Source organism: Pongo abelii, chromosome 16 (genome assembly GCF_028885655.2).
Source record: "Pongo abelii isolate AG06213 chromosome 16, NHGRI_mPonAbe1-v2.0_pri, whole genome shotgun sequence".
NCBI classification, from domain to species: Eukaryota; Metazoa; Chordata; class Mammalia; order Primates; family Hominidae; genus Pongo; species Pongo abelii.
In genome coordinates, this window is record NC_072001.2 from 17,156,396 (window position 1) to 17,181,199 (window position 24,804).

General features: G+C 45.5%; 1 protein-coding gene across 1 annotated transcript; it reads right to left on the reverse strand.

The window, feature by feature from the left end:
- Positions 1-4,714: 4,714 nt before the first annotated feature.
- LOC129050293 (putative golgin subfamily A member 8G) lies at positions 4,715-15,375 on the reverse strand. The gene is made up of 19 exons (XM_054532165.2): positions 15,195-15,375; positions 13,528-13,647; positions 12,882-12,941; positions 12,613-12,693; positions 11,720-11,758; positions 11,413-11,460; positions 11,240-11,324; positions 11,035-11,144; positions 9,913-9,999; positions 9,699-9,806; positions 9,416-9,503; positions 8,771-9,027; positions 8,435-8,503; positions 7,009-7,084; positions 6,485-6,576; positions 5,818-5,915; positions 5,635-5,735; positions 5,390-5,545; positions 4,715-5,304 (listed from the first exon to the last, which is right to left on the reverse strand). The coding sequence occupies exons 1-19, from the start codon at positions 15,276-15,278 to the stop codon at positions 5,120-5,122; spliced, it is 1,944 nt and encodes a 647-aa protein (XP_054388140.1). The 5' UTR covers positions 15,279-15,375; the 3' UTR covers positions 4,715-5,119.
- Positions 15,376-24,804: the final 9,429 nt, after the last annotated feature.

Here is a 24,804-nt window from a genome sequence, read left to right on the forward strand (position 1 = left end):
AAATTATTAAATGTGCAAAAGGGGGCTGTTGGAATGAATTGTAATACCTTCATATGATCATATATCATAACCTTTTAAAATGATATTGAAGAGCTGCGTAAATTGACTTAAACCCATCTTCGCAGCACATCACTGAATAGTATAAATATAGGCCAGCAAAGAACATAAAATTGGTCCAATTTCTACAAAAACAAGGAGACTAATAGCATGATAGCAGGGAAGGGGGAATACGTCAGCGTATGTGTGTATATGTATATATATGCATAGCAAGTATGAACTTGAAAGGATATATTTCAAATTGTTTACACAGATTACCTCGGAGAGGTAAATAACTTTGGTCTTTGGTGTTCTGTATTCCACATATTCTGAATTTTCTTTTCTTATTTAAATAGAGATGGGATCTTAGCCAGGAGCAGTGGCTCACCCCTGTAATCCCAGCACTTTGGGAGGCTGAGGACGGCAGATTGCTTGAGGCAGGAGTTGGAGGCCAATCTGGTCAACACGGCAAAACTCTGTCTCTACTAAAAATACAAAAATTAGCCAGATGCAGTGGCTCGTGCCTGTAACCCCAGGTACTCAGGAGGCTAAGGCAGAAGAATTGCTTGAACCAGGAGGCGGAGGTTGCAGTGAGCCGAGATCACACCACCGCACTCCAGCCTGGGCAACAGACCAAGACTCTTGTCAAAAAACAAAACAAAACAAAATGAAACAACAACAAAACAGTAATAAAGAGAAAACCTTATGGACAGGAGCAATGTCTCATGCCTGTAATCCCAGTGCTTTGGGAGGCCAAGATTGGTTAATCACTTGAGGCCAGGAGTTCAAGACTAACACGGGAAACATAGCAAGACCTTTTCTCTACAAAAAAATTTAAAAATTAGCCAGGCATAGTAGTGCATGCTTATACTCCCAGCTACCTGGGAGGCTGAGGTGGGAGGATCACTTGAGCCTGGGAGTTGGAGGTTGCAGTGAGCTGTGATCACACCACCGGGAAGCCATGACCCTATCCCTGCCTCCTTCCTATGTCCAGTGCTAGCAATAAATAAGTTTCCCAGCCACAAATAATTATTAGAACTTCCTCCTATGTGCCAGTTCCAACCTCCACTAGGTATGATACAGGGGCAGCCCTACCCTCTGGAATATACAAAACGTTACACAGACACAGTATGTACACTGGGGAAGGGGGGTCACCCCAGCAGCCCGTGCCCTCTCCTGGTCCACAGTTAGTCCCACTGTCCTGCCTCAGCTACCTCTCTGAATAGGAAGACTGGAGCCCCCCAGAGGGAAAAGTTGTGAGTATGGAGGCCACGAGGCCTCCTCCAAACAAACTGACTCCACCAGCCTCTGGCTCTTAAATAACAATCATCATCATCCAGAAATGTAAGGACTCAGCCCTGGTCAAGGTGGCAAAGGGTCAGTTTGTCTTTCCCCATTAGACAGACGTCTTGTCTTGCTACCCTAATTGTAAAGGGGTGACTGGGAAGGGGTGGTAGGGACATGGTGGCAGTGGAGACTCCAGCCCCACTTCTCCAGGCTTTGCTTATAGGGGCCTGCTTTTAATTTTTATTTTTATTTCATGACTTTTTTTTTTTTTTGAGATGGAGTCTCACTCTGTTGCCCAGGCTGGAGTGCAGTAGTGCAATCTTGACTCACTGCAAGCTCCACCTCCCAGGTTCACACCATTCTCCTGCCTCAGCCTCCCATGTTGCTGGAACTACAGGTATCTGCCACCACGCCTGGCTCTTTTTTTTTTTTTTTTTTTTGTATTTTTAGTAGAGACAAGGTTTCACCGTGTTAGCCAGGATGATCTCGATCTCCCGACCTCGTGATCCACCCGCCTTGGCCTCCCAGAGTGCTGGGATTACAGGCATGAGCCACCGTGCCCAGCTCCCATGACTTTTTTTTAAATCCCATAACTTCTTTTTCATAACCTTTTTTGGGTAACTTTTCATAAAATTTTTTCTACTTTTTTGCCACAATTTTTTACATTTTTTATCCTGTAACTTTTTCACCCCATAACTTTTTTTATCCCATAACTTTTTTATTTTGTGTTCTTTTAATAAACCCTTGCATATATTACAATTTTGTAAAAATGAAACATTATCTCATGCCAAGCATGCCCAGCATTTGCGCAGTATCAATACCTTTAATACTATAGTTTTCAAGACATGCAAAATAAAATTTTAAGGCAAAAACAGCACTTTGCAACAACTTAATAATTTATTACATTACAGTAGCATCACACCAGCAGTAAATAATGCCATGTTAGGCAAAAGTCTTTCAGTATTTCCATTATACATTCTGTTTACAAGAATTTGTAAATTGGAAAAATTCATTCCAAGAAAACTTGGCAAATAAAGCTTTGGACTGGAACTGGCATTTCTTTCTCTACTTTTCCTTCCCACCATTTCTTTCTTTTAAACTACAGTATTCATATTTTAAATGTTTTATTTCAGAACATTAAGAGAGCAGTTACATTTTTTAATAGTTGTACTATTTTAAAATGACTCTTTAAGATAAAGATTTAGAGAAACTATATTATGGATAGGGTTGATTTACATTTTCAAATTTTCTAAAAATCAGCTTTTGTTTAGAGCTGATGTTTGTTCATTTCTGGAAAACCTATCAGATTTAATCCAATACTTTAAAAATGATTATTATATTTGCAATCTTTAAATAGGTGTTTTGATTCTTCCTACAGAAATTCAAATTTATTCAGTTGAACTCACATTTTAAAATTCTATGTTTCTGATGAACTCTAACCTTCCAATGTTGCCTTCAAAGCAAATTGAAAGCTGCCTTATACTGAATGAGGAAGAGCACAAATTCTCGGCTGAATCAGGTGTCACAAAAGACTGCATACACTTTGAAGAAAGATTTGTTATTGGCCTACGATTTCCATTCTTTTTAGCTTTTTCTTAAACGTATGACAAATACCTACACAAAGAGTGCTATTTCAGTTAATATAGTAAATTTATTTTCCAGACTGGCATTTAGCTTCAATGTGCCAATGTGTGATTTAATCCATAGGCACCTGATGAACACGTTATTGTCAGATTGGTTACAGATGCTAAACCCTATCCGAAGGTCATTCTTAGTCATTGATATTTGTCAGGGTAAAAGTGAAGTGATTTCAATGATAAAATTACCTTTGAAATAATTTATCAATGTATTAGATAAACCCAGTTTCAGAATGATAAAGAAAAAAAATTAGACGAAATAATGTGGCTAATTAACAGTGGTCCGATTTCTAGCCCAAGGGTTTAAAATGGACTTATCTTTAAACTGAACTCAAAGAATGCAAAAGCGGCAAGTTCAGAAAATAAAAGGCAAGAACAGGACTTTAAGTCCTGTCATGAGGATGCCAAATGCTAAAAATGGAGATGGTCTAGTAACTAGAAATCCCCACCCCAGGGAGCACACATACATATCTCCCTACATCCTAATAATGTCATGTGTTTTGGAACACAGACATTAGAACTTCATGAAGTTTGAACTGTTGAGTCTTTCCCAAGCATCATCAAGTTATGATTTAGGCAATGTATGACTGAAATTCATTCATTCATCATGCATAGGCACAATCACATAAATACTGCACAAAATATGTCCCTAACTGAAACTGAGAGTTACAAAAACATATTTCACTCTTCGTAGTATGTGAGGAAATATAACTCTGTGATTGTGTAGACACATTTCCTAATACACTGAGATTCACAAACAGTAGATTGCACTGCAGTTTGTAAACATTTTAAGTTGCATAAACTTCTCTTTGATTTTCAAAGATAGTATAATACTGTTTACTACAACTCTTTTTTGTTTCAACTAAGTACTCTCACGTATATTAGTTTATAATAATGTTCATTATTAATTTTTAAAGTGTTTTCCACTCAAGGAAAAGAAGTAAATTCCTATGTCAGAGTAACAAAGGTGGTTGAAGAATAGGTATTAGCCAGAGACGTCTAGATGGTAAAATTAGTCTTCAAGCCTCAGAGAAGCTCCATGAACAGGGGAATGCCAGGTGTCACACAGCTTTCCTTCACTCTAATTCATTCTTGACTAGAGCCTGTATGCCTGTTCCAGGGACAGTTGAACTCTTAAAGGATTTCTTATGATCTTTACTAAATACATTAAGAAGAATGCCAACCAGCGCCCTTTTGTGTGCTGGGACATGTAGTCATGTGATTAAAACAGGGAACATGAACTCTGACTTCAAAATGTATTGTAGATACAAATGCTCTAAGCTAGGAAAGGTTTTCCACATCCACAGTCAATGATGGGAACCTTTCATTCCTCAGAAATAATCCCTTTTTAGGTCATCGAAAAAGAGTACAACTGCTGCAGCTCCTGATGCAATATCTTCATGAGCCCAGAGCACATACAAATCCTTAAGAAACTACCATAGTACAGCACTAATTCCTGGCACCAGAACAAATGAAACACACTCTATCCTGCACATACCTGCCAGAGCAGGCCACTTTCATCTTCTGTGAGATTTAAAAAGCTCCCCCAAAATGTTATTACTCCCATCACCAATACACAGAAAATGGGGGAAAGGCTGTTTCCAGTTCTCAGCCTTTAAACAACTCTAAATGTCTGTACTCATGGTGGCATATTACAAAGTATTCAACAGTGCACACTTGGGGGCAAACCACGTATTGAGCTAATGAAGAGCTCACTGTGATTAAGATTAGATCAAACAATAGCAGAACGTAAGCAAATTTTATCTGAATTCTGTAATGAATATACATGCGGCAATAACATTAAAAACACATGGCAGCCTATTCCAAACCAGCGAGAATAGTTTTGTGCAAATACTGGGTCTTTGTGTGTTTGAACTCCCACCACATAAGGGCAAACTCAATATGCATGCTAATGACCTACAATTATGAAATTGAAAAAGAAAATTGCTAAAGGATACCAGAGTGAACATCAGTGAAAGCCACAGAGTCCAACTCTCTTTTAACTATTTACAAATAAACTTAAACTATAAATTAGAAACACAAATAATCATGAGTGGCTGTAACATTCAAATGAAGTAAATGAATTGTGTAGGAGATTAACCAATAACTTTGTTTCTTTTTTAAAAATTTCTTGAGCAGCTCTTGGATGACAGTGATATTTATCTCCTTCTTCTTGGCAGCCAAGCCCAGCAAAAGAATGGCACACAGTGGTTCCTGCCCAAGCCTGGGTGCTCCTGGGGGTCCTGCATGATTGGCTGTGCAGTAGGGTTGTCGTGGGGAGAACCCACCCTGGCCTCTCCTTGCGCAGACTCCACACTGTCAGTGAAGCTCACCTCACAAAGATCTTTGGAGAGAGGGAGGCGGGGATCTGAGCACAGTGCGAGCCCCCCTGCTCCTGCCTGCTCACCTCGCCTGAGGGCTCTACTCACCACCATGCTTGTGGGCAGCTCCAAGCTCCTGGGGGGCTGGGGCTCCTGGACCGGGCTCATGAGCAGGGTTCTGGGCAGCGGCCAGGAATTTGCTGTACCCCTTTTTGTAGTCTCCACCAGCCGCAACACCATCTCCTGCAGCTCCAGGAGCTTCACCTGGAGGGAGGGGTGCTCAGCTGTCATGCTGATGCCTGCACCCACCCTCACCCCCACCCCCACTCCCACAGAGATGTTGCACACTCTACCTTCATCTCCTCCCTGTCCAGGGCCAGCCTGATGATGTCCTCCTCCAGGTGCCACATCTTTGGCACTGCCCCCTGGCTCTGTGATAAGGTGATGAACTTTCCTGCGGGGGGACAGGGCTCAGATGCTGGGGCCCCTCCAACAGCCCTGCAGCTCCCCGTGCCATGCCGTGGCCTCCCACTCACGGATGGCATCTGTCTCTGCAGTACTGGATGAATCCAAGTTCTTCCTCCACCAGCTCACTCAGGTCTGCCTTCTCCTCCAGGTGGTCCATAAAGCCGCTCTGGAGCCAAAATAATGGGGTCACATCTTGGCAGCGACCTGCCCTCAGGTGGCATTTTCAAATCATGGAGAAGCTGGAGGTGAGTCCTGGCATGGACCAGCTTCTGCATGACTTCCTGCAGGGCCCACTGGGTCTCCCCACTCACAGACTCGCCCCCAGTCTGTGGGGGCTGGGACCACTGCCTCTGGCTCCTTCTGGGCCGAGGCCACTTGGTGAGCCAGGCTCTGGCAGCACACCCTCTGCTCTTTCACCTGCTCTCATAACCATGCCTGCCTCTCCTGGGCACTGGCTCCAGCAGACTTGAAAAATGCCACCTGAGGGTAAGATGTGAGCATTCTTGCAGGGGCATACACAGAACAAATGGGACAGGCAGGTGGAGCACAGCCCCTTCCCTTGGGGCCTCAGAGAGTGAACGTGTTGGTCACAGGTGAAATGGTGTCTGACCACTGGCTCCCGGAAGGGGTGAGGGTCCAGAGAAATCAGAAGGCAGGGAAACTAAGAGCAGAAAGGGGTCTTGGAGGGAGCACAGAGGAAGGTGGCAAAATGGGTTCAGGTGGAGTCAGGCTCACCATGGCCTCCCTGCTCTCCAGGTCCTGTGGGATGCTCGGAATGGGCTGAGGTGCCTCTTCCTCCTCACTGTCCAGATGTCCTCCTCCATCTCCTGAGGGAGTTGGCCAGAGTGGTCCTCAGACAACCCAACAAGGGAGGTATGGTGGGCCCACCTCTGCCTCCACCCTCACTGTGTAACCCTGAGCCAGCCCCTCCCCAGGGAGGAATGAGCTGCTGTTCTTTATTTTTACTTTTAAGAACCAAGATCTTGCTATACTGCCCAGGCACATTCCCACTACTGGTCTGTGTGGGAGTTCTGACCTGCTCCCTTTCTGACCTCAGCCAGTTCAGCCATCCTTAGGCAACTTGGTGGCCCCCCCGCTCCCAGGAGGTCACCATATTGATGCTGAACTTAGTGCAGGCACCTGGTCGGTATAATGAGCAGCTATTCTAAAGGTCTCTTCCAACTCCTCAATCCTATGCTGCTAAAAGTCCCCCCTTCCTCCTGGGGCTCTCTCCTCTTCCTCTGAGCTGTCTTGCCTACCTTCCCCAGGGAGACCCATGAGGCTCAACTGGGTTGTTAGCTGCTGTTTCAGCTGGCTGGCAGCTTCCAGATGCTCCTAAGGGGCCAGGAAAGAGTCAGAAGGGATGGAGTTTGCCAGGTCATCCCCCTCATGGCCCCATCCTTGGCACCTCCCTCCCCTGGGTCTCCTGCAACTTTTGGTGGGTCATCTCGGCCACCACTGTGCCCCAAGCTTCCTGCCGCTGCAGCTGGTTGATTAGCTGGGTCTGCCGCAGTCACTGTCTGTGCAGCGCCTCCTTCTCAGAGGTCAGCTGCTGATAGGCGGCCACCTGCTGCTGATAGGTGGCCACGTACTGCTGCAGGTGACCCAGGTAATGATCTGGCTGCCACTGCAGACTCTGAGCCTCTTGGCTCTTCAGCTCCCAGGAAGACCCTGGGCATGAGGGCACGTGGTGGCTGGCTTCTAGATTCTGGGCCCATTAATATGGTAGTGAGGGCACTGTGGGGCTCTGTCACCTGCCCAGGCCCCTGGCCCCTTACTTCAGGCCTAAGTGACTGCCTTGCTTTCCTAGAACCCCATGCCTCCTTCCTCAGCCTCAAATCTCATACCCTCTTCTCACCATTTCAACTGTAGACCACAGACTGGTAGAAAAGTAGTGGGAGCCAACCACCATCTGCTAAGTGTGCTACAGGCCTAATGCTTTCCATGTATTATCTCATTTAATCCTCAGCACCTCTGTAAGGAAAATGCTAACTTCCTTTTGAAGTTAAAGAAACAGAGACTTAGAGATGTGAAGTATTTGAATGGTGACCAGTGGAACTGAGGCTGGAATCCAGTTTTAATCTAAGGAGACTTTTTGTTTTGTCTTGAGACAGAGTGTCACTCTGTGGCCCAGGCTGGAGTACAGTGGTGCAATCTCAGCTCACTGCAACCTCCACCTCCTGGGCTCAAGCAATTCTCATGCCTCAGCCTCCTGAGTAGGTGGGAATACAGGCATGCGCCACCATGCCCCACTAATTTTTCTTTTTTTTCTTTTTTTGCAATTTTAGTAGAGATGAGGTTTTACCATGTTGGCCAGGCTGATGTCAAACCCCCAACCTCAAGTGATTCCCCTGCCTCAGCCTCCCAAAGTGCTGGCACTATAGGCATGAGCCACTGCACCTGGCATAAGGAGCCTGTTATACCACTCTGTCTTCCCCTGTGATTGGGGGGCTCCATGCCTCTAGCTGGGATGATGATGTCCAGACCTGGGAGGAGCCCAGGGCTACCCACCTGTAAAAGTCAGAGGGCAGGAAGCAAGAAACAGACACAGGACTGCCCTGGAGGGTGCTGGGGTCACCTGCCCCCAGGCTGGAGCTGCCTCTGGCCTGGCACCTCCCCTCCCCAGAGGCTGCTGCCTGCCTCCCAGACCTTCTTGGATGAGGTGGAGGTTACCGTCTCCTTCACCTTGCCTAGCTTCTCCTGCAGCTCCTTTACTTGCTGCTCCAACTGTAGTACACTCTTTTTCTCCTTGTTCTGGATAGAGAGAAGCAATCAGCAGCCACCCACTGCAGCTGGAGACCCCAGAACTTGGTGTCTGCCTCCCATGGCACCGGGAAGGGTGGAGGCAGGTTAGAAAAATCATCCCCTCTCTCCCACAGCCACCAGAGCAGGGCTCTTGCTCACAGGTGTCTTTAGAATTAACATTTCATGTGAGGGCTACACTGCCCCATTTTACAGGTGGGGAAACAAATGCCTGGAGGGCTAGGGAGGAAGACAGGCTCCCCAGCTGGGGCAATGCACCAGCTCCTTGAAGCTGCTCTGTGGCTCAGCCAGCTGCTGAAGCCTCTCCTCCTGCTCCTGAAGCTTCTCCTCTTGCTCCTGAAGCTTCTCCTCCTGATCCCGAAACCTCTCCTTTTGCCCCTCATTCAGGAGACTTATGCACTGATTGTTCTCCACCTGGGCCTGGAGTTCTCCTGCCACTCTCTCTAGTTCCTTCCTCAGGTGCTGCATCTCCACCTCAGAGGGCACTGCTGGGGGCTCTGGGGGCAGGGGTTCAGCTGAGAAAGGAAGCAGACAATAAGGGCCTCTGGATTCTCAAAAAATAAAAAATAAATAAATAAAGGAAAAACCCTCCTCTTGGTCCACAGATCCTCTCAGGCTCCCCAAACTTGGCCTCGCTGCTAATGATTCCTCGCACCCTGATGGTAGCCAATTTTCCAAACCACTTTCAGATGGAGAGCACTGTGGGTGGCTGGCAATGGGCCCTCTTTGCTGATGGGGACACTGAGGCTCATTGAGATGACAAGACTTGCTGTCTCCTGGCACAGACCTCTTTCCCTCTGCCTCAAAGCCCTTCCATCCACCCACCTCCCTGGGGCATTCGAAGCCACCCTCACAGCCCTCTGATGCCAGTCCTTCTCCCAGGTCACGCCAGCCCCATCGTACCCATATGGTTTTTGAGTTTGGACAAGCTCCTCTCCAGCTTCTCTACCCGATGCTTATCATGCTTCTTCTCCTTCTTCAATGTGCAAACCTGCCCAAAACACAGGGGGAAAGGGCCCTGGAGAGAGGGGCTGGAGGCTGGACAGGCTACCATCTGCCTCTCTGCCTCCACCTCCACAAAGCCCAGACCCAGGACCACCTCTGGCTGTACTATTCCCATTTTACAGATGCCCAGAAAGATCCAGTGACCTATCTAAGGTGGGGGTGCTGAAGGGTCAGATCTCACCTCCTGTGACATTTTTCTCATCCTCTGCTGCCACCGGGTCCTCTCTCCTTTTATATGTTGAGCATATTCATCCCTTTCTAGCTGGACTTGTTTAAGTGACTCCTTCAACTGCAAGAATGGGCACAGAAGTTAGGAAGGGCTGTCACTGGTCCTCACCTGCTCCTGGCCACCTGGGGTCATCTTCCTTCTACATCCCTCCCTCTGAAAACCTCACCTGTGTCAGCTGCACTTTCAGCGGTGCCTGCTCCCGGATGGACTGCTCTAACTTCCACTCCATATGTGCTTTACTGCGGCTGGAGAACTGGATGGTGAAGAGTGAGAAGTTTCAATCTGGGGAGCCCGGGCCATTCCACACTGTGCCCCTGAAAAGGGCCAGGGCTAGGCCCAATATACAACTCAGTCAGTAAAGATCAAGGCATTTCCAAGCCTGTGGTTTGGTTTTTGAAGAACTCAGTAAAGTTGGAAGGGACAGGGAAAGAGATCGAATGTATAGCTGGCTAACAGAGGCCCAGAGACATCAGATAATATTGCTATTGTTATTACTGTTATTATTACCACTGTTTGAACCTTTATGGAATGCTTCACCAGGTACCATGCTAGCAATCCCATTTAATCCTCACAACCACCATAGGAGACAGTTACTATGATTACCTCTATTGTATAGATGAAAAAACATGGAGTATTTGAGGTTAAGTTCTTGCCTAAGATCACTTAGGCAGAGCCGGGATTTAAACACTCAGTTCTATCCAATTCTCTAAGCCCATTTTTCTTGCTGGGGGTGGGGGCACAGATAGGAAGGGGAAAATTAATCTTCTGTTCACTTTTTGAAAGGATGATACATTCACATAATCCAAAACTCAGAAGGTACAGAAGGGCAGTATCTCCTAGCCACCCTGTTGCTCTCTCCTGAGTTTTTATGAACCCTTGCAAACATGTTTTATGTATATTATCATAATATGTACACACACACACACACACACACGTTTCCTCTCTCTACAGAAATGGTAACATACTAAATGTACTCTTCTGTGCCTTCACAGTACAAGTACCCAATACCCCACCTAGGACTTGGCCAAGACCACCGCCAGGTAAGGGCAGGGCAGGCACTTGGCCTCCAAGCTCTGTGTCCGGTGCTCACTCCCCAGAGTGCCCCCCAGCTCACCCACAGCAGATGACTCAGCCCCAGGCTGCCGCTAACAACCATACAAAAAAGCAGTGAGAAATGGCCATGCTGCCTTCTGGGCAGGACACTCCATCCTGCAGCAGGGACCTTTAGGCTCACTCCTCCATCTGTGAAGCCGGGCTCCCAGGGGATGGGGCAGGTGGTTGGACTCACCCTGTCCACCTTCTTCTTCTGTGTGGCGGTGACAGCAGAGAGAGCCCGCTCTAACTCTCCTTTACGCTGCAATGAATGTTGCAGGCGGATGGCCAGGTCCTTGGACTCTTCTGTAATAAGAGAGTTGAGATGGGGCCCAAAGGACTCCCCCTGAAGACCTGTCAAAGTCCCAGGTTGAAGGATGACAGGGTGCCCAGATTCCCACCTTTAAAGTATCTGAGAGAATGTTTCATGTGGTACAGGTCCATATTTAGTTTCCCTTTCTGTATGTCCAATCTCTGGATTTGAAACTTTGGGAGAAAAGCCAAGCAAGTGCTGAAAGAGAGGGAAAGAAACATTCTCCGGAGGACAGGAGGAAACTTCACACCCTCCACTCACCTCTAGCTCCCTTTTGACTTTCTGTTTCTCATTGTTTGCTTTCTTTTCCTGTAGGAAGAGGAAGACAGAGCTCTTACCAGGCAGAAGCAGAGATGGCACAGCAAAAGACATGTCCCCAGAATGCCACCACTGCCCCAGGACAGGCCCACCCATGAGACCAGGTTATCAGGGACCCTGTGGGGGTGGGGTGGAATCTGGGGGTGAGCCTTCTTCCCCAGGCTGGGAGTGAGTGAGATGAGATTCGGGGCCTCTACATCTGAGTGTTCCCCAGCAGTCATGTCACGAGCAAACAAAGAAATCATGTTACTTCTTCCAGCTGATGTTCCACTTGTTTCTTCTGTTGTTTCTGTGGGGAGAGTCACATTAAGGTGATGGAGGGTGGCCCCCTCAACTCTATTCCCCAGACCAGGAAGCGGTAGGCAGGGGCCAGGAATGGATTTTAAAGGCAAAGTTCTCAGACCCAGTGGGAACTCGAACTGGTAAACTCTCCTCAAGCTCCCAAGGACAGAGGATTTGGGTCTTTGTTGGCTTTTGTCCACAGCCACAGAACTCAAGGTCTGAATCTGGAATCTCTTGAGAGGACAGTAACATAAACCTCTAGAGATGGAGTTTGAGAAACGCCCCCCCTTCTGCCAACTTGTGATTTAGAAAAGTGCGTTCATTCAATAAACATTTACTGAGCACGTACGGGCCAGGTACGGTTCTTCACAGCAGATTTAGGGTGGAAAAGAACAGACAGGAGCCCTTGGCCCTGAGGTTTCCATTCTAGGAGGCCTTTAAATGTCGGACACTCAGAGCTAACAGAGATCTTTGCTACTCACTACCTCCTCTGGAAACAAGAGCCCAAAAAGGAGAGGTGGCTTGTCAAGAATCAAAGAGCAAATTAGGGACTGAGTCATGGGCAGAAATACAGGGCCCCTGACAACCAGTCAGGCTAGCACTTCCCCGAGAGGCAACAAGCCCAGGGCATGTGTAGCAAGGACTCGAACAGGGGTGTCTGGAGAGGAAAGAGTTGGCAAAGAGGGCAGCAAAAAAGAACCATGCTGCATGCTCTGGGGTCCCTCCAGGTGAGGCCTGGGCACCCCAGCTCCCTATTTGCTCTTGGCACCAGGGGCCCCATCCCCTTTCTTCAGGGCTCCAAGGGGAAAATGGATCCCAGGATTGGCAGCGTGGAATCAGGGGACCCCACTGGACTCTTACCAAAGCTTTGATGGTGTTCTTCAGTTGACTGATTTTTACAGACCTTGAGTCCAGGACTACTGCTAGTTCTTGGCACGGGCTCTGAGGCACATGCAGAGAGGAGGAGGTGGAGGAGGAGTGGGTGGAGAGGTACAGAGAACAATCATTAGGGCTGGGGTGTGTGGTGTGTGGGCTGTCTCAGCTGGCAGAGGGGCACCCAGTCCCCACTGTGGGCAGAGGTTGGAGGGCTGGCCTGCAGGGTCACTGCACCTCTGCCCAGAGCCTCTTACCTCCAGATCCTTCAGGGTAGCAGATGATGTAGGGCCCTCCCCGTGGATATCTGTTGCTGACTACCAGAGATGAGAGTGCACATGGAGATATTCTGTCCCCCTCAGTATCTAAGCCCTCTGACTTCTTTTCTTCCCCATCAACTGGCACAATTTTCTTTTCTGCCTGTCCTGGACCCTTTGTCCCATAACTCCTTTGTGCCAACTTCTCTCATGGTTCTTATCTCCCCACCACAGCACCCTGGGGCCCTTTCAGTGATTCCTGATGACAAGTGACTGTTTTCATTGTCCTGGCTTCCCCTTGAGACTGGGGATGAGGAAAATCCAACAGCAATGACCATATCCTGGGTGTCCTGGGTGTTTACAGCAGGTCATGTACTAGGGATTAACATAAAAACAACAATAATAAATCTCATTTAAACTTCACAAATGGAAGTGAAACAATACCACCTCTATTATACAGATGTGAAAAGAGAGGCCCAATGAGGTCAAGCAACTTGCCCTAAATCATATCCCTACCAGACAAAGACATAGGATTCAAACCTAGAATTCTTCACTGGTACCCAACAGTCCATCCACAATCTTAACAATCACCCTCTTCTGCCCCTTGGTTCCCCTGTCCCCAGGAACCTGGTCAGCCAAGACTCACATCTCCAGGTGAGTGGCAACCACCAGAAGTGGCCGTCTCAGGGATGCTGCCATTTGTTTTCCTGTTCCTCTTGGCTCCTGCTGGAACACCAGGGCTGTTTCTCTGCCAATATTCTTTTAACTGTCAGAAAGAAGAGCAGTAATACTCATGAGAACTATCAGCCCTTACAGCCACATCCTCCTTTACAGTTTTTATAAAATACTCTTATACACCATCTGATTTAATGATACCAACAACTATACAAGGTGTTGTCACAATCATTTAGTGACTCAGAGAGATTGATATCATGGCTAGAAAAAAAAAGAAGAAAAGAAAAAGGTGACACAGGAACTCTGAAACTCAGTCTTCTGACTCCAAACTCTGGGGTTTTGCCAAGAATCAGCAGCTGCCAGGGACCAAAACCAGAGGCAGAGGTAGAAAAGTAAACATTAAGTAGGCAGGAACTGTATGCCGTGTTGTTCAGAGTCATACATCCTCACACGTCTGTTAGTGTGAAGAAGCACACCAGTACCTCTCAAACTTTTATATCAACGTGTCCTCCTGGCAGAAGGCAGCCTTTCTGTTAAATCTGGGAATTTATCAGAAAGAGGACAGACAACCCAAGCCTCATTTCAGAGAGAAGTCTGGTATACCCTTAGAAACCTATGTGACTGTCATCCCTAAGTACATTAATGTTTTTTCTCTTGATCTCAAGAGAATCAAGGGAAACTGATGCTTCAGAAAGATGTCCCATATTTATCCTGTGGCACTCAAAGTACCCCAGGTTTACATAATATAAGGAAGATTCAAGCTGTCAAGTTCAGTTTCCCAAGATCTATTCCACAGAAGATGAGGAAATCTCACTTCACAGACCACTGACTGAAGGGCAGTCTGGTCCCAGAACCATGGAGAATTAGAATATGAGGTGGAGAACTCAGAAAAAAATGTTAAAATCTCTCTGGAAAGTAGAAGCCTGGGAGAAAACCAAGACAAACCAAACCCATTCTCCAATTGGCATCCAGAGATACTGTCAATGTTTTGAGCTCACAGGGGAAGGGTAGGCCTTTCCCACTGTCAATGTCTATGTTAAGGGAGTGAGGCAGCCTGAAACCTCTTGCTCCTAGGTCCCAGTCTCCATTCCCCTTCCAGCTGGAAATTTGTGCTGTGACCACAGGAACTAGAAATGGGGTGACAATGCTTAGGGGACTGGGTTGTAAGATCAAAGGCCAGTCTTGCAGTAATGACAGTTACTAGGTGGACTGTGACATCACTACATTCCACTCCTCCTGGTGAGGGGGAGGGACCACATCAGCATGATGTCTGAGTCACCACTCCATGATAGGGGAGGGAAAAACAGAGATGGGACCCAGGTCCTTGGAGATGTGAGCCCAAAGAGCCCAGGGAGGTCAAGCTTGTGGTGGCAGGAGACGAGGGCACAGTAAAGGAGCGGGGAGCCCCAGGATTCACCTGCCCAAAGTCACCCTGAGGTGATTGGTGAGGGTAGAGACTGGGCTGCTTGCTGAAGGGGTGGGGCTGACTGACAAAACTTTGGTGGGGGTAGCCCAGAGGCACCCGGGTGGGGGTCCCAGTCTGGTGCACCTCAGAAGTGGTATGGACTCTGGCAGCAGTCTTGTCATTGGAGGGGATCTGTAGCTGTGTTGGGGGGCCGTGATCTGGTGGGTTTTTACCTTTTTCTTGGCTGCTGCCAATTTGCTCTGTCGAGTTTCTTCTGCCATCGCAGGGTGGGGAGGGAGGCGGGGTTGGGGCCACATCAGCAAAATCCCAGGGAGCACTGATCAACACCTCCAGTCACCTACCAGGTAGCTGTGCGACTGAGCCAGAGGAGGCGTAACCAGGGCTCCAGTAGAATGCAGAATAGGGGTGTGGCCTTAATGCTCCAAGCTCATTGGTCAATGAGAAAGATGAAAGGGAAAGGGGGCGTGGCCAGGTATCATGTGTCCAGAGGGACCTGTGGCCCACAAGGAAAGCTGCCCATTCAACTGCTGTTCCCACCCACTCTAAGAGAGGGGAGAGGCTGCCCACTCTGGGAGAGGGGCAGGGCTGGCTTTTGCTTTAAAAGCTTTAAAAAAATATATGTGTGTATACTTTATATACATGTATATATGTATGTCATAGTGCTATAACAAAACCCCTGAGACTGGATAACTTACACAGAGCAGAAGTTTATTTTCTCAGTTCTGGAGGTTGGGAAGAACAAGATCCAGACTCCAGCAGATACAGTGTCTAGTGAGGGCCTGGTCTCTGCTTCCAAGATGATACCTTGAATGCTGCTTCCTCTGGAGCAGGCAAATGCTATGTTCTCATGAGGCAGAAGGGACAGATTTACCACCACCCACAAACCCTTTTATAAGGCACTAATCTCATGCATGAGGGCTCACCCTTATGTCTTAATCACTTCTTAAAGGCCCCACTTCTTAGTACTATCATCTTGGGAATTAAGTTTTAATACATAAATTTTGGGAGACACATTCAGGCTATGGCAATACTCTTCATGAAAGGCCTTGTGTATACTTTGCTAGATATCTTCTCAGGATTTTGTTGCTATTGTGAATAGAATCTCTTTTTTTGTGTGTGTGACAGAGTCTCACTCCTTTGCCCAGGCTGGAGTGCAGTGGTGCGATCTCAGCTCACTGCAAGCTCTGCCCCTCCAGGTTTAAGCAGCCTGTTACCCAGGCTGGAATGCAGTAGCATAGTCATAGTTCAATACAGCCTCAAATTCCTGGGCCCAAATGATTCTCTAAGCTAATATTTTTAATTTTTTAGAGATGGAGTTTCATTCAAGGATCTCTAAAGGCCAGCGATCCTCCCACCTCAGCTTCTGAAATTGCTGGGATTACAGGTGTGATTGAGCCATGGCGCCTGGCCAGACATGGGCTATTGATTCTCGCTGTTACTCTTTTCCCTTTCCTTCTAATCCTTGTATTGGGAAGAAAACAGTATGGAAATTTTATTTCTTCATTTTATTGATATGTAGATCTCTGCTTAGAAGACAATTTTAGTTTTAAATTATAAATGTTTTGTTCATTATTCATAGAAAACTAGATTTGCCATGGGATATTTTTAAGTGTTGCATGAATGAAGGGTCTTCTAGTCAAATAAGTTGAAACACATTAGGTAAAACAAACTTGGACAGTGTTGTTTCTGGTCATTTTTAGAGTTCTAAATTATGATTCTACTCAAGAGGATATTGTATGTGGTATTTTCAAACTGACTCATCCTGCGTCAGGTTGTGGTTACGCTTTGGGAGAGGAAGCTATAATCTTATACTGAGACTGTAATGAATGTATTGAAGTAATTTTCATAGCTTTCTCTTTTTGGAGTTACCTGAGAAATTATGACACCTTTTTCTAAACAGGTCAACCTGCTTTGCGAACATGATTTCCATGATTTTAACAATGGTGAGGCCAGGCACGGTGGCTCATACCTGTAATTCCTTCCAGCACTTTGGGAAGCCTAGGCAGGCAGATCACTTAAGCCAGGAGTTCAATACCAGCCTGGGCAACATGGCAAAAACCCATCTTTACAAAAAATACAAATATTAGCCAGGCATAGTGGCACACACCTATAGTCTCAGCTGCATAGAGGTTGAGGTGGGAAAATCGCTTCAGCTCAGGAGGTCGAGGCTGCAGTGAATGGTGATCACACCACTGCACTCCAGCCCAGGTGACAGAGCAAGACCCTGTCTCAAAAACAAACAAAACAAAACACACACCAAGGGTGAGAGAGATGTTAGATGTTTTTGTCCTTGTTACAGATGTAAATGCTCAGTTGGAAAGAGGGAAGTATTTAGAATGAAAAACTTTTGATGGAACACACACAAAAATAGGAAGATCAGGTATAACTGTTAAAAAAAAAAAAAAGAGTATGACAGTATACAAGAAAAGGTCTCCCTAATAATGCAGAGTAACAATTTCAGAGCTGGTGCTGGCATTTCAGAGACCTTGAGCTGGGAATCAAAAGATGGGACTTTCAGTCTCGGATGTGCCACTCCTTAGAGGTTTAATATCTACTAAACCCCACGGGCTCCACTTGGTGGTGTTTGCTATTTAAAAAAACAAAAACATGTTGCAATGATCTTCCAGGTGATTCTGACTTGAGTCCCACCCCTGAGTCTGCAGACTTACCCTTCCATTGTTTTGCCCTTCAAGTTTGCGCCCATTAGCAAAGAGAAATTTTCTCTTTGGGATCACTGCTGTGTTGATCTCAGGAATATTTGGCATTGAATTTAACATATTTTTCATATGTGTGTGCAATAGGGAGGCTGAGAAAGTTCTCTTTTTTTTAAGGTGTTCATTTTTGGGGGACAGATAGCAGCCTGCTCCACAATCCACACAGAAGCTGGAAGTAGCCTCTAGAGAATTTCCACATGTTTAGAGAAGATAAATTTAACACATTTGTATCTAATCAACATTTTTTAGCTTACATAGTAGTCTGTACAATTATGGGTACTGAAATGACACCTGGCATATGCTGTATTTAAAAATGCGAGGTTCAATGAGAACACATGGACACAGGAAGGGAAACAACACATAGTGGGGCCTGTCAGGGTGGGTGGGGGAGGAGCATCAGGAAAAATAGCTAATGTGTGCTGGGCTTAACACTGAGGTGATGAGTTGATAGATGGACCAAACCACCATGGCACACGTTTCCCTACGTAACAATCCTGCACATGTACCCTAGAACTTAAAACAAAATTTTAAAAATAATAAAATATAAACATTTGAAATTCAGAACATAAACTGTTGGTTTTATTATTCATATTTTCTTAATTCAGAAATTATTTTCTGAACTAAGGTTTATTAGATAATTTTGATGTAACAATTTTTTGAGAGGAAATTTAAGTTTTACTTTTTAATTAGGGCTCTTTGTTCTTTTTAAGAAAGCCAGAGATAAATAATTTATACATTTAATTAGAAGAGACTGGGCTTGAATTTTTAAAAAGTACTAGAAATCGTAGCCATTATATATGTTATCTTTGAAATGTTTTAAACACTAATTACCTAAATGTGGAGCAAATAAGTTAAACCTCTTGGATTTTAGTAAGAGCTAAAATGTACAGTTGTATTTTCTGGTTTTTTAAATTGTTACAGTCTAAATTTATTCTTCCTAATGAAGAAATGTATGTGCCATCAATATCAGGTTCTTTGTGGGTACTCACAATTCCCCTTGCCTTTTACGCACTGAATGTGGGCAACATGTGTGTGGAAAAGAAATGATGTCGTTTTCTTTATTTTGAATATCACTATGAATCTAATAGTTCAAAGATTCCTAACATTCTGAATGCCATTATTAGTTGGATTCACAATGGCTTACCAGGGACAGAGTTGCCCAATGTGTCTTGGGGTGAACTATTGAGAGTGGTATGAGGGAAGCGACTCTCAGCTAGCACTGAGTGGGGTAGACCACTTCCAAAGAGGTGATGGGGTAAGAAGCACACACAATGTGGCATTGTCACTGCAAAGGGAGGTTTGTGCTGCCTCTCCTCCTGTGGCAGGTCTGCTCGCAGGGGAGGCTCCAAAGTTTGGCTTTGCTGGGTTTGGCATGTGAGAACTGATGAAATATCTGTATGTAGTATCTTTCAAGGATTTATATTGGTTGGATTTCTGTGTAAATTTGCATATCCCTTTGACTGCTTTATCCCATACAAGGTTTTTATGCTTAACAAAATCTATAACTTTTCTGTCACTTTCTCATTTACTATCTGCCTTTCTGGCTTTTTACTTTATCTTTTTATTATTGTTTTTAGTTTAATGAGATTATGGTTAGAGAGAAAGATGGATGCATGATTCCGCTTCTTTGGAATTTCTTGACATTTTCCTTATGGCTCAGTACATATGTACTTGGTGGGGGTGAATTCTGTCACTTTGGAGAGATATGCTTTTTCTGTACATTAGGTCAAGCTTGTTAATTTTCTAGACAGATGTAGATCTTCTATGTCTATGCTGATTGTTTTTTGTCGCTTTTATCAGATACTGAGATATGTGTTTAAATTGCCCTCTCAGGGTTGCAATTTTGTCATATTTTGCTTTCATGTATTTTGAGTGCTAGTTATTAGATACATTAAAATTTTAGATTACCTTCTCCCTTGGTTTATTAGATTTTTTATTATTATATTGTGACCTTAAAAAGTCTCCCATATTCCTTTTTGCCCAAAGCCTATTTTATCTGATAATAATATAGCTTCCAACCCTTCTTTGGTTCAGGTACATATGACATGTGGATCTTTTTTCATTCTCTCTGTCTTTCTGTGACTTTATGTTTTAGATGTCTTTTCATACTGTTTATTTTCTGTTTTTTGTGGGGTTTTTTGGTGTTTTATTTTTATTTTTTTTTTTTGATACAGAGTCTTGCTCTGTTGCCCAGGCTGGAGTGTAATGGTGTGATCTCGGCACTGCAACCTCTGTCTCCTGGATTCAAGCGATTCTCGTGCCTCAGCCTCCTGAGTAACCAGGATTACAGATGTTCACCACCACACTGGCTAATTTTTGTATTCTTAGCAGAGACGGGGTTCACCATGTTGTTCAGGCTGCTCTTGAATTCCTGACCTTGTGATCCCTCTGCCTGCCTCATCCTCCCAAAGTGCTGAGATTATAAGTATGAGCCACCACGCCTGCCCTAATTCTGTTTTATAGTCATTTTCTCTTAATTATTCAGTCTATTTACATTTATTGTGATTGTTGGCATAGTTTCTTTTATAACTTTCATCATATTTTGTGCTATTTGTTCCATCTGTTTTGTATTTCTTCATGTCTTTGTTGTTTCGTTTTTGCTAATTCCTTTTATATTCATGGTTATTCTGCTCTTGAAATACATGTTATGTGAATATATTTGTGAGTTGACAATACTTTATTAGCAATTAAATATACTATTTCTCCTTTTTTGTTTAGAACTTGCTCAAATGTTACATAACCTCAATATCCTTAGTATCTAAATTAAACTGACTTTCTGAACAATCACCATTTTAAGGCAGTTACCATGATCTACTAAAAATAAAAAATAATTAGCCAGGTGTGGTGGTGGGCGCCTGTAATCCCAGCTACTCAGGAGGCTGAGGCAGGAGAATCCCTTGAACCTGGGAGGCAGAGGTTGCAGTGAGCCGAGATAGCGCCACTGCACTCCAGCCTGGGTGACAGAGTGAGACTCCATCTCAAAATAATAATAATAATAAAATAATAATAATCATAATATAATTTAAAAAAAGACTGGGTTTAACAATGTTGCCTAGGCCGGTCTGGAACTCCTAAGCTTAAGCGATCCCCCAGGCTTGGCCAGTCCAAAGTTCTGGAATCAAAAGCGTGAGCCACCATGACAGGCCGATCACGCCTGTCATCCCAGCATTTTGGGAGGCGAAGGTGGGTGGATCACCGGAGGTCAGAAATTTGAGACCACCCTGGCCAACATGATGAAAACCTGTCTCTACTAAAAATACAAAAAAATTAGCCGGGTGTGGTGGCAGGCACCTGTAATCCCAGCTACTCAGGAGGCTGAGGCAGGAGAACCACCAAAACCCGGGAGGCAGAAGTCGCTGCGAGCGGAGACCCAGCCACTGCACTCCAGCCTGGGCAAGAAGAGGGAACCTCGCCTCAGAAAAAAAAAAAATAATAAGAGACCGATTTTCACTATGTTGCCCAGGCAGGTCTGGAACTCTTAGGCTCAAGCAATCCGCCAGGCTGGGCAGTCCAAAGTCCTGGGATCACAAGCGTGAGCCACCATGCCAGGCCGATCGATTCCTTTCTGATTAATAAATTGGGCTGGAGCGGTGGCTCACGCCTGCAGTCCCAGCACCCCAGGAGGCCGTGGAGGGCGGATCACCTGAGGTCGGGAGTTTGAGACCAGCCTGACCAACATGGAGAGACCTGTCTCTACCACAAAAAAAAAAAAAAAAAAAAAAGAGCCGGGCATGGTGGCTCCTGCCTGCAATCCCAGCCACTCTGGAAACTGAGGCAGGAGAACCACCCAAACCCAGAGGCAGAGGCCGTGGGGAGCTGAGACCGCACCACTGCACTCCAGCCCTGCAACAAGAGGGAAACTATGCCTCAAAAAAAAAAAAAAAAAGAGAGAGAGAGACCGGTTTTCACCATGTTGCCCAGGCTGGTCTAGAACTCCTAGGATCAAGGGATCTCGCTCGGCCCATCCAAACTCCTGGGATCAAAAGCGTGAGCCACCACTCCAGGCCGATCCCTCCTGTCATCCCAGCACTTTGGGAGGTCGAGGTGGGTTTACCTGAGGTCAGGAGTTCGAGACCAGCCTGGCAAACACGATGAAAACCCATCTCTACTAAAAATACCAAAAAAAAATTAGATGGGTGTGCTGGCGGGTGCCTGTAATCTCAGCTACTCAAGTGGCTGAGGCAGGAGAATCACTTGAACCCGGGAGACAGAGGTTGCAGTGAGCCGAGACAGCGCGCCACTGCACTCCAGCCTAGGTGACAAAGTGAGACTCCGTCTCAAAAATATATATATATAGAAAAATAAAAAATGAAATAAAAATAAATTGGGCCATGTGCGCTGGCTCACGCCTGCAATTCCAGCATCCCTGGAGGCCGAGGTGGGCGGATAACCTGAGGTCGGGAGTTTGAGATCAGCTTGACCAACATGGAGAAACCCCATCTCTACCGAAAACAAATAGACAAACAAAAAATTAGCTGAGCCAGGTTGGTCACACCTGCAATCCCAGCCACTCCGGAGACTGAGGCAGGAGAACCACTAAAACCTAAAACCCTGGAGGCAGAAGTCCCCAACAGCGGAGACCCAGCCACTGCACTCCACCCTGGGCAACAAGAGCTAAACTCCGCCTCAAAAAAAAAAAAAAAAAAAAAAAAAGAGAGAGACCGGGTTTCACCATGTTGCCCAGGCAGGTCTGGAACTCCTACACTCAAGCGATACCCAGCGCTTGGCCATCCAAAGTACTGGGATCACAAGCGTGAGCCACCACACTAGGACAATCTATTCCTTTCTGATTAATAAATTGGGCCGGGAGGGGTGGCTCAAGCCTGCAATCCTAGCACCCCGGGAGGCCTAGGCGGGTGGCTCAACTGAGGTCGGGAGTTTGAGACCAGCCTGACCAACAGGGAGAAACCCCGTCTGTACCAAAATAAAAATAAAAAAATACAAAATTAGCCGGGCTTGGTGGCTCATGCCTGCAATCCCAGCCACTCTGGAGGCTGATGCAGGAGAACGACCGAAACCTGGGAAGCGGAAGTCGCGGCAAGCAGAAACCCAGCCACTGCACTCCAGCTGGGCAACAAGAGCAAAACTCCGTCTCAAAACAAAACAAAACAAAACGACCAGGTTTCACCATGTTGCCCAGGCCTGTCTGGAACTCCAAGGCACAAGCGATCCGCCCTACTTGGCCATCCAAAGTCCTGGGATCACAAGAGTGAGCCACCAGGCCAGGCAGTTCAGAGTTGAGCTGAACAAAGAGTTATCTTTTAGCATTTTGTGGAGCAGGGGTAGATCTGTGCAGGCGGAAGCATATTACAGAAGCGGGAAACAGAGGGTTATTTAATTGAAGCATGCATTATATATTTTTTTACGTTTTTAGGAAAAATATGTTTTGTGACTTGCATTTGTTTGTTTAGTGACCTTGCAGTTGCACAGTTAGGGAATTAGGGTTTTGATAATGCCTGGGAAGGGAGCGATAAGGCTCACTAGCCATAGGAAAACAGGCAGTTTTTTTAAAGGACTGCAGCTCTTTCTCATTCTCAGGGGGAATTGGTTTTTTTTTAACATACAGCTGAGTTTTTGCTTACATATTTTTTCATTTCTTTTAATTCCTGTTCCAATCCCAGCACCCAGGGAGGCCGAGGCAGGTGGATCACGAGGTCAGGAGATCGAGACCATCCTGGCTAACACGGTGAAACCCCGTCTCTACTAAAAAATACAAAGAAATTAGCCCGGCGTGGGGCGGGTGCCTGCAGTCCCAGCTATTCGGGAGGCTGACGCAGGAGAATGGCGTGAACCCAGGAGGTGGAGCTTTCAGTGAGCCGAGATCGCGCCACTGCACTCCAGCCTGGGTGGCAGAGCGAGACTCCATCTTAAAAACAAAACAAAAAAGAGGAGCAGGCTGTTGCCTTCTCAGATTTTGTACAGGGTTGAAACATCTGCTCCTCTGATGAAAGAAATATTTAAAGATGCTGTGGAAACTAGGTTAGGTGAAACTTGAAAAGTTTTACCTTTCCTCACTGTTGAATTTGTAAATATATTCCCTGTGCTTTTTTATAAATGCAAAATGTCAGCATAAATGTGGAATAAAAATGGGCTAGTTAGCCTGTTGCTTCAGGTTCTCTAAAATGGAAGAAATAAAATAGAAACCTAAAATGGTATATTCAGGGATGAAGTTGTTTGTTTTTTTGCCTTCAAGCAAAAGGTAAAAAAGAACTGCCTTGCTTTTTGTTATTTTTAAGAAATCAAGTCACCTTTTATTAATGATTGTTAGAATCAGTAGCTTATAGGCTTTTCCTGGCATCCTTTGCTGGAGTATTCTACAAACCTTTTACAAGACAGTATCAATGTTGCTCAGAAGCACTTGGAATTTGGGATTTCTCTATGATGAGAGAAAAGAAAGCTGAAAGGGGCTTTTCTCCTTTGCTCTAGCTTGGACTTTGTTACCTTTCCAGCTCCTCAGGGTATTTCACAGCTTGAGGCTATGAATTAACAGAATTGGGTGAGTGGCTCCTCTTTGATGAGAGGGCAATTGTGGAGGAAGTCAGAGGTTGGGGAGCTAAGCTTAGGTTTTGCTGTCAATCTAATTAAGTTAGAACCTCAGTTCCATCATTTACTTTCTGTGACACCTGGAGTGTTATTGAACCTCTTTGAACCTTAGTTTCCTGTTTTGTATGATGCAGATGGCACAGGGTCAGCTTTGTGAGGAATGTAGGTGGTAAACATAAAGTGAGTGGCACATAATAAACACTCACAAATGTTAGTTTGGGTCTCTAAAACCACCATTTTTTTTTTACTTAATTAAAATTGATTTTATTTTATTTTATTAAATTTTTTTTATTATACTTTAAGTTCTGGGATATACGTGCAGAACATGCAGGTTTGTTACATAGGTATACACGCGCCATGGTGGTTTGCTGTACCCGTCAACCCGTCATCTACATTAGGTATTTCTCCTAATGCTATCCCTCCCCTAGCCCCCCACCTGCTGACAGGCCCCAGTGTGTGATGTTCCTCTCCCTGTGTCCATGTCCAGCTTCATCCGTGTCTCTGCAAAGGACATGAACTCATCCTTTTTTATGGTTACATAGTATTCCATGGTGTATATGTGCTG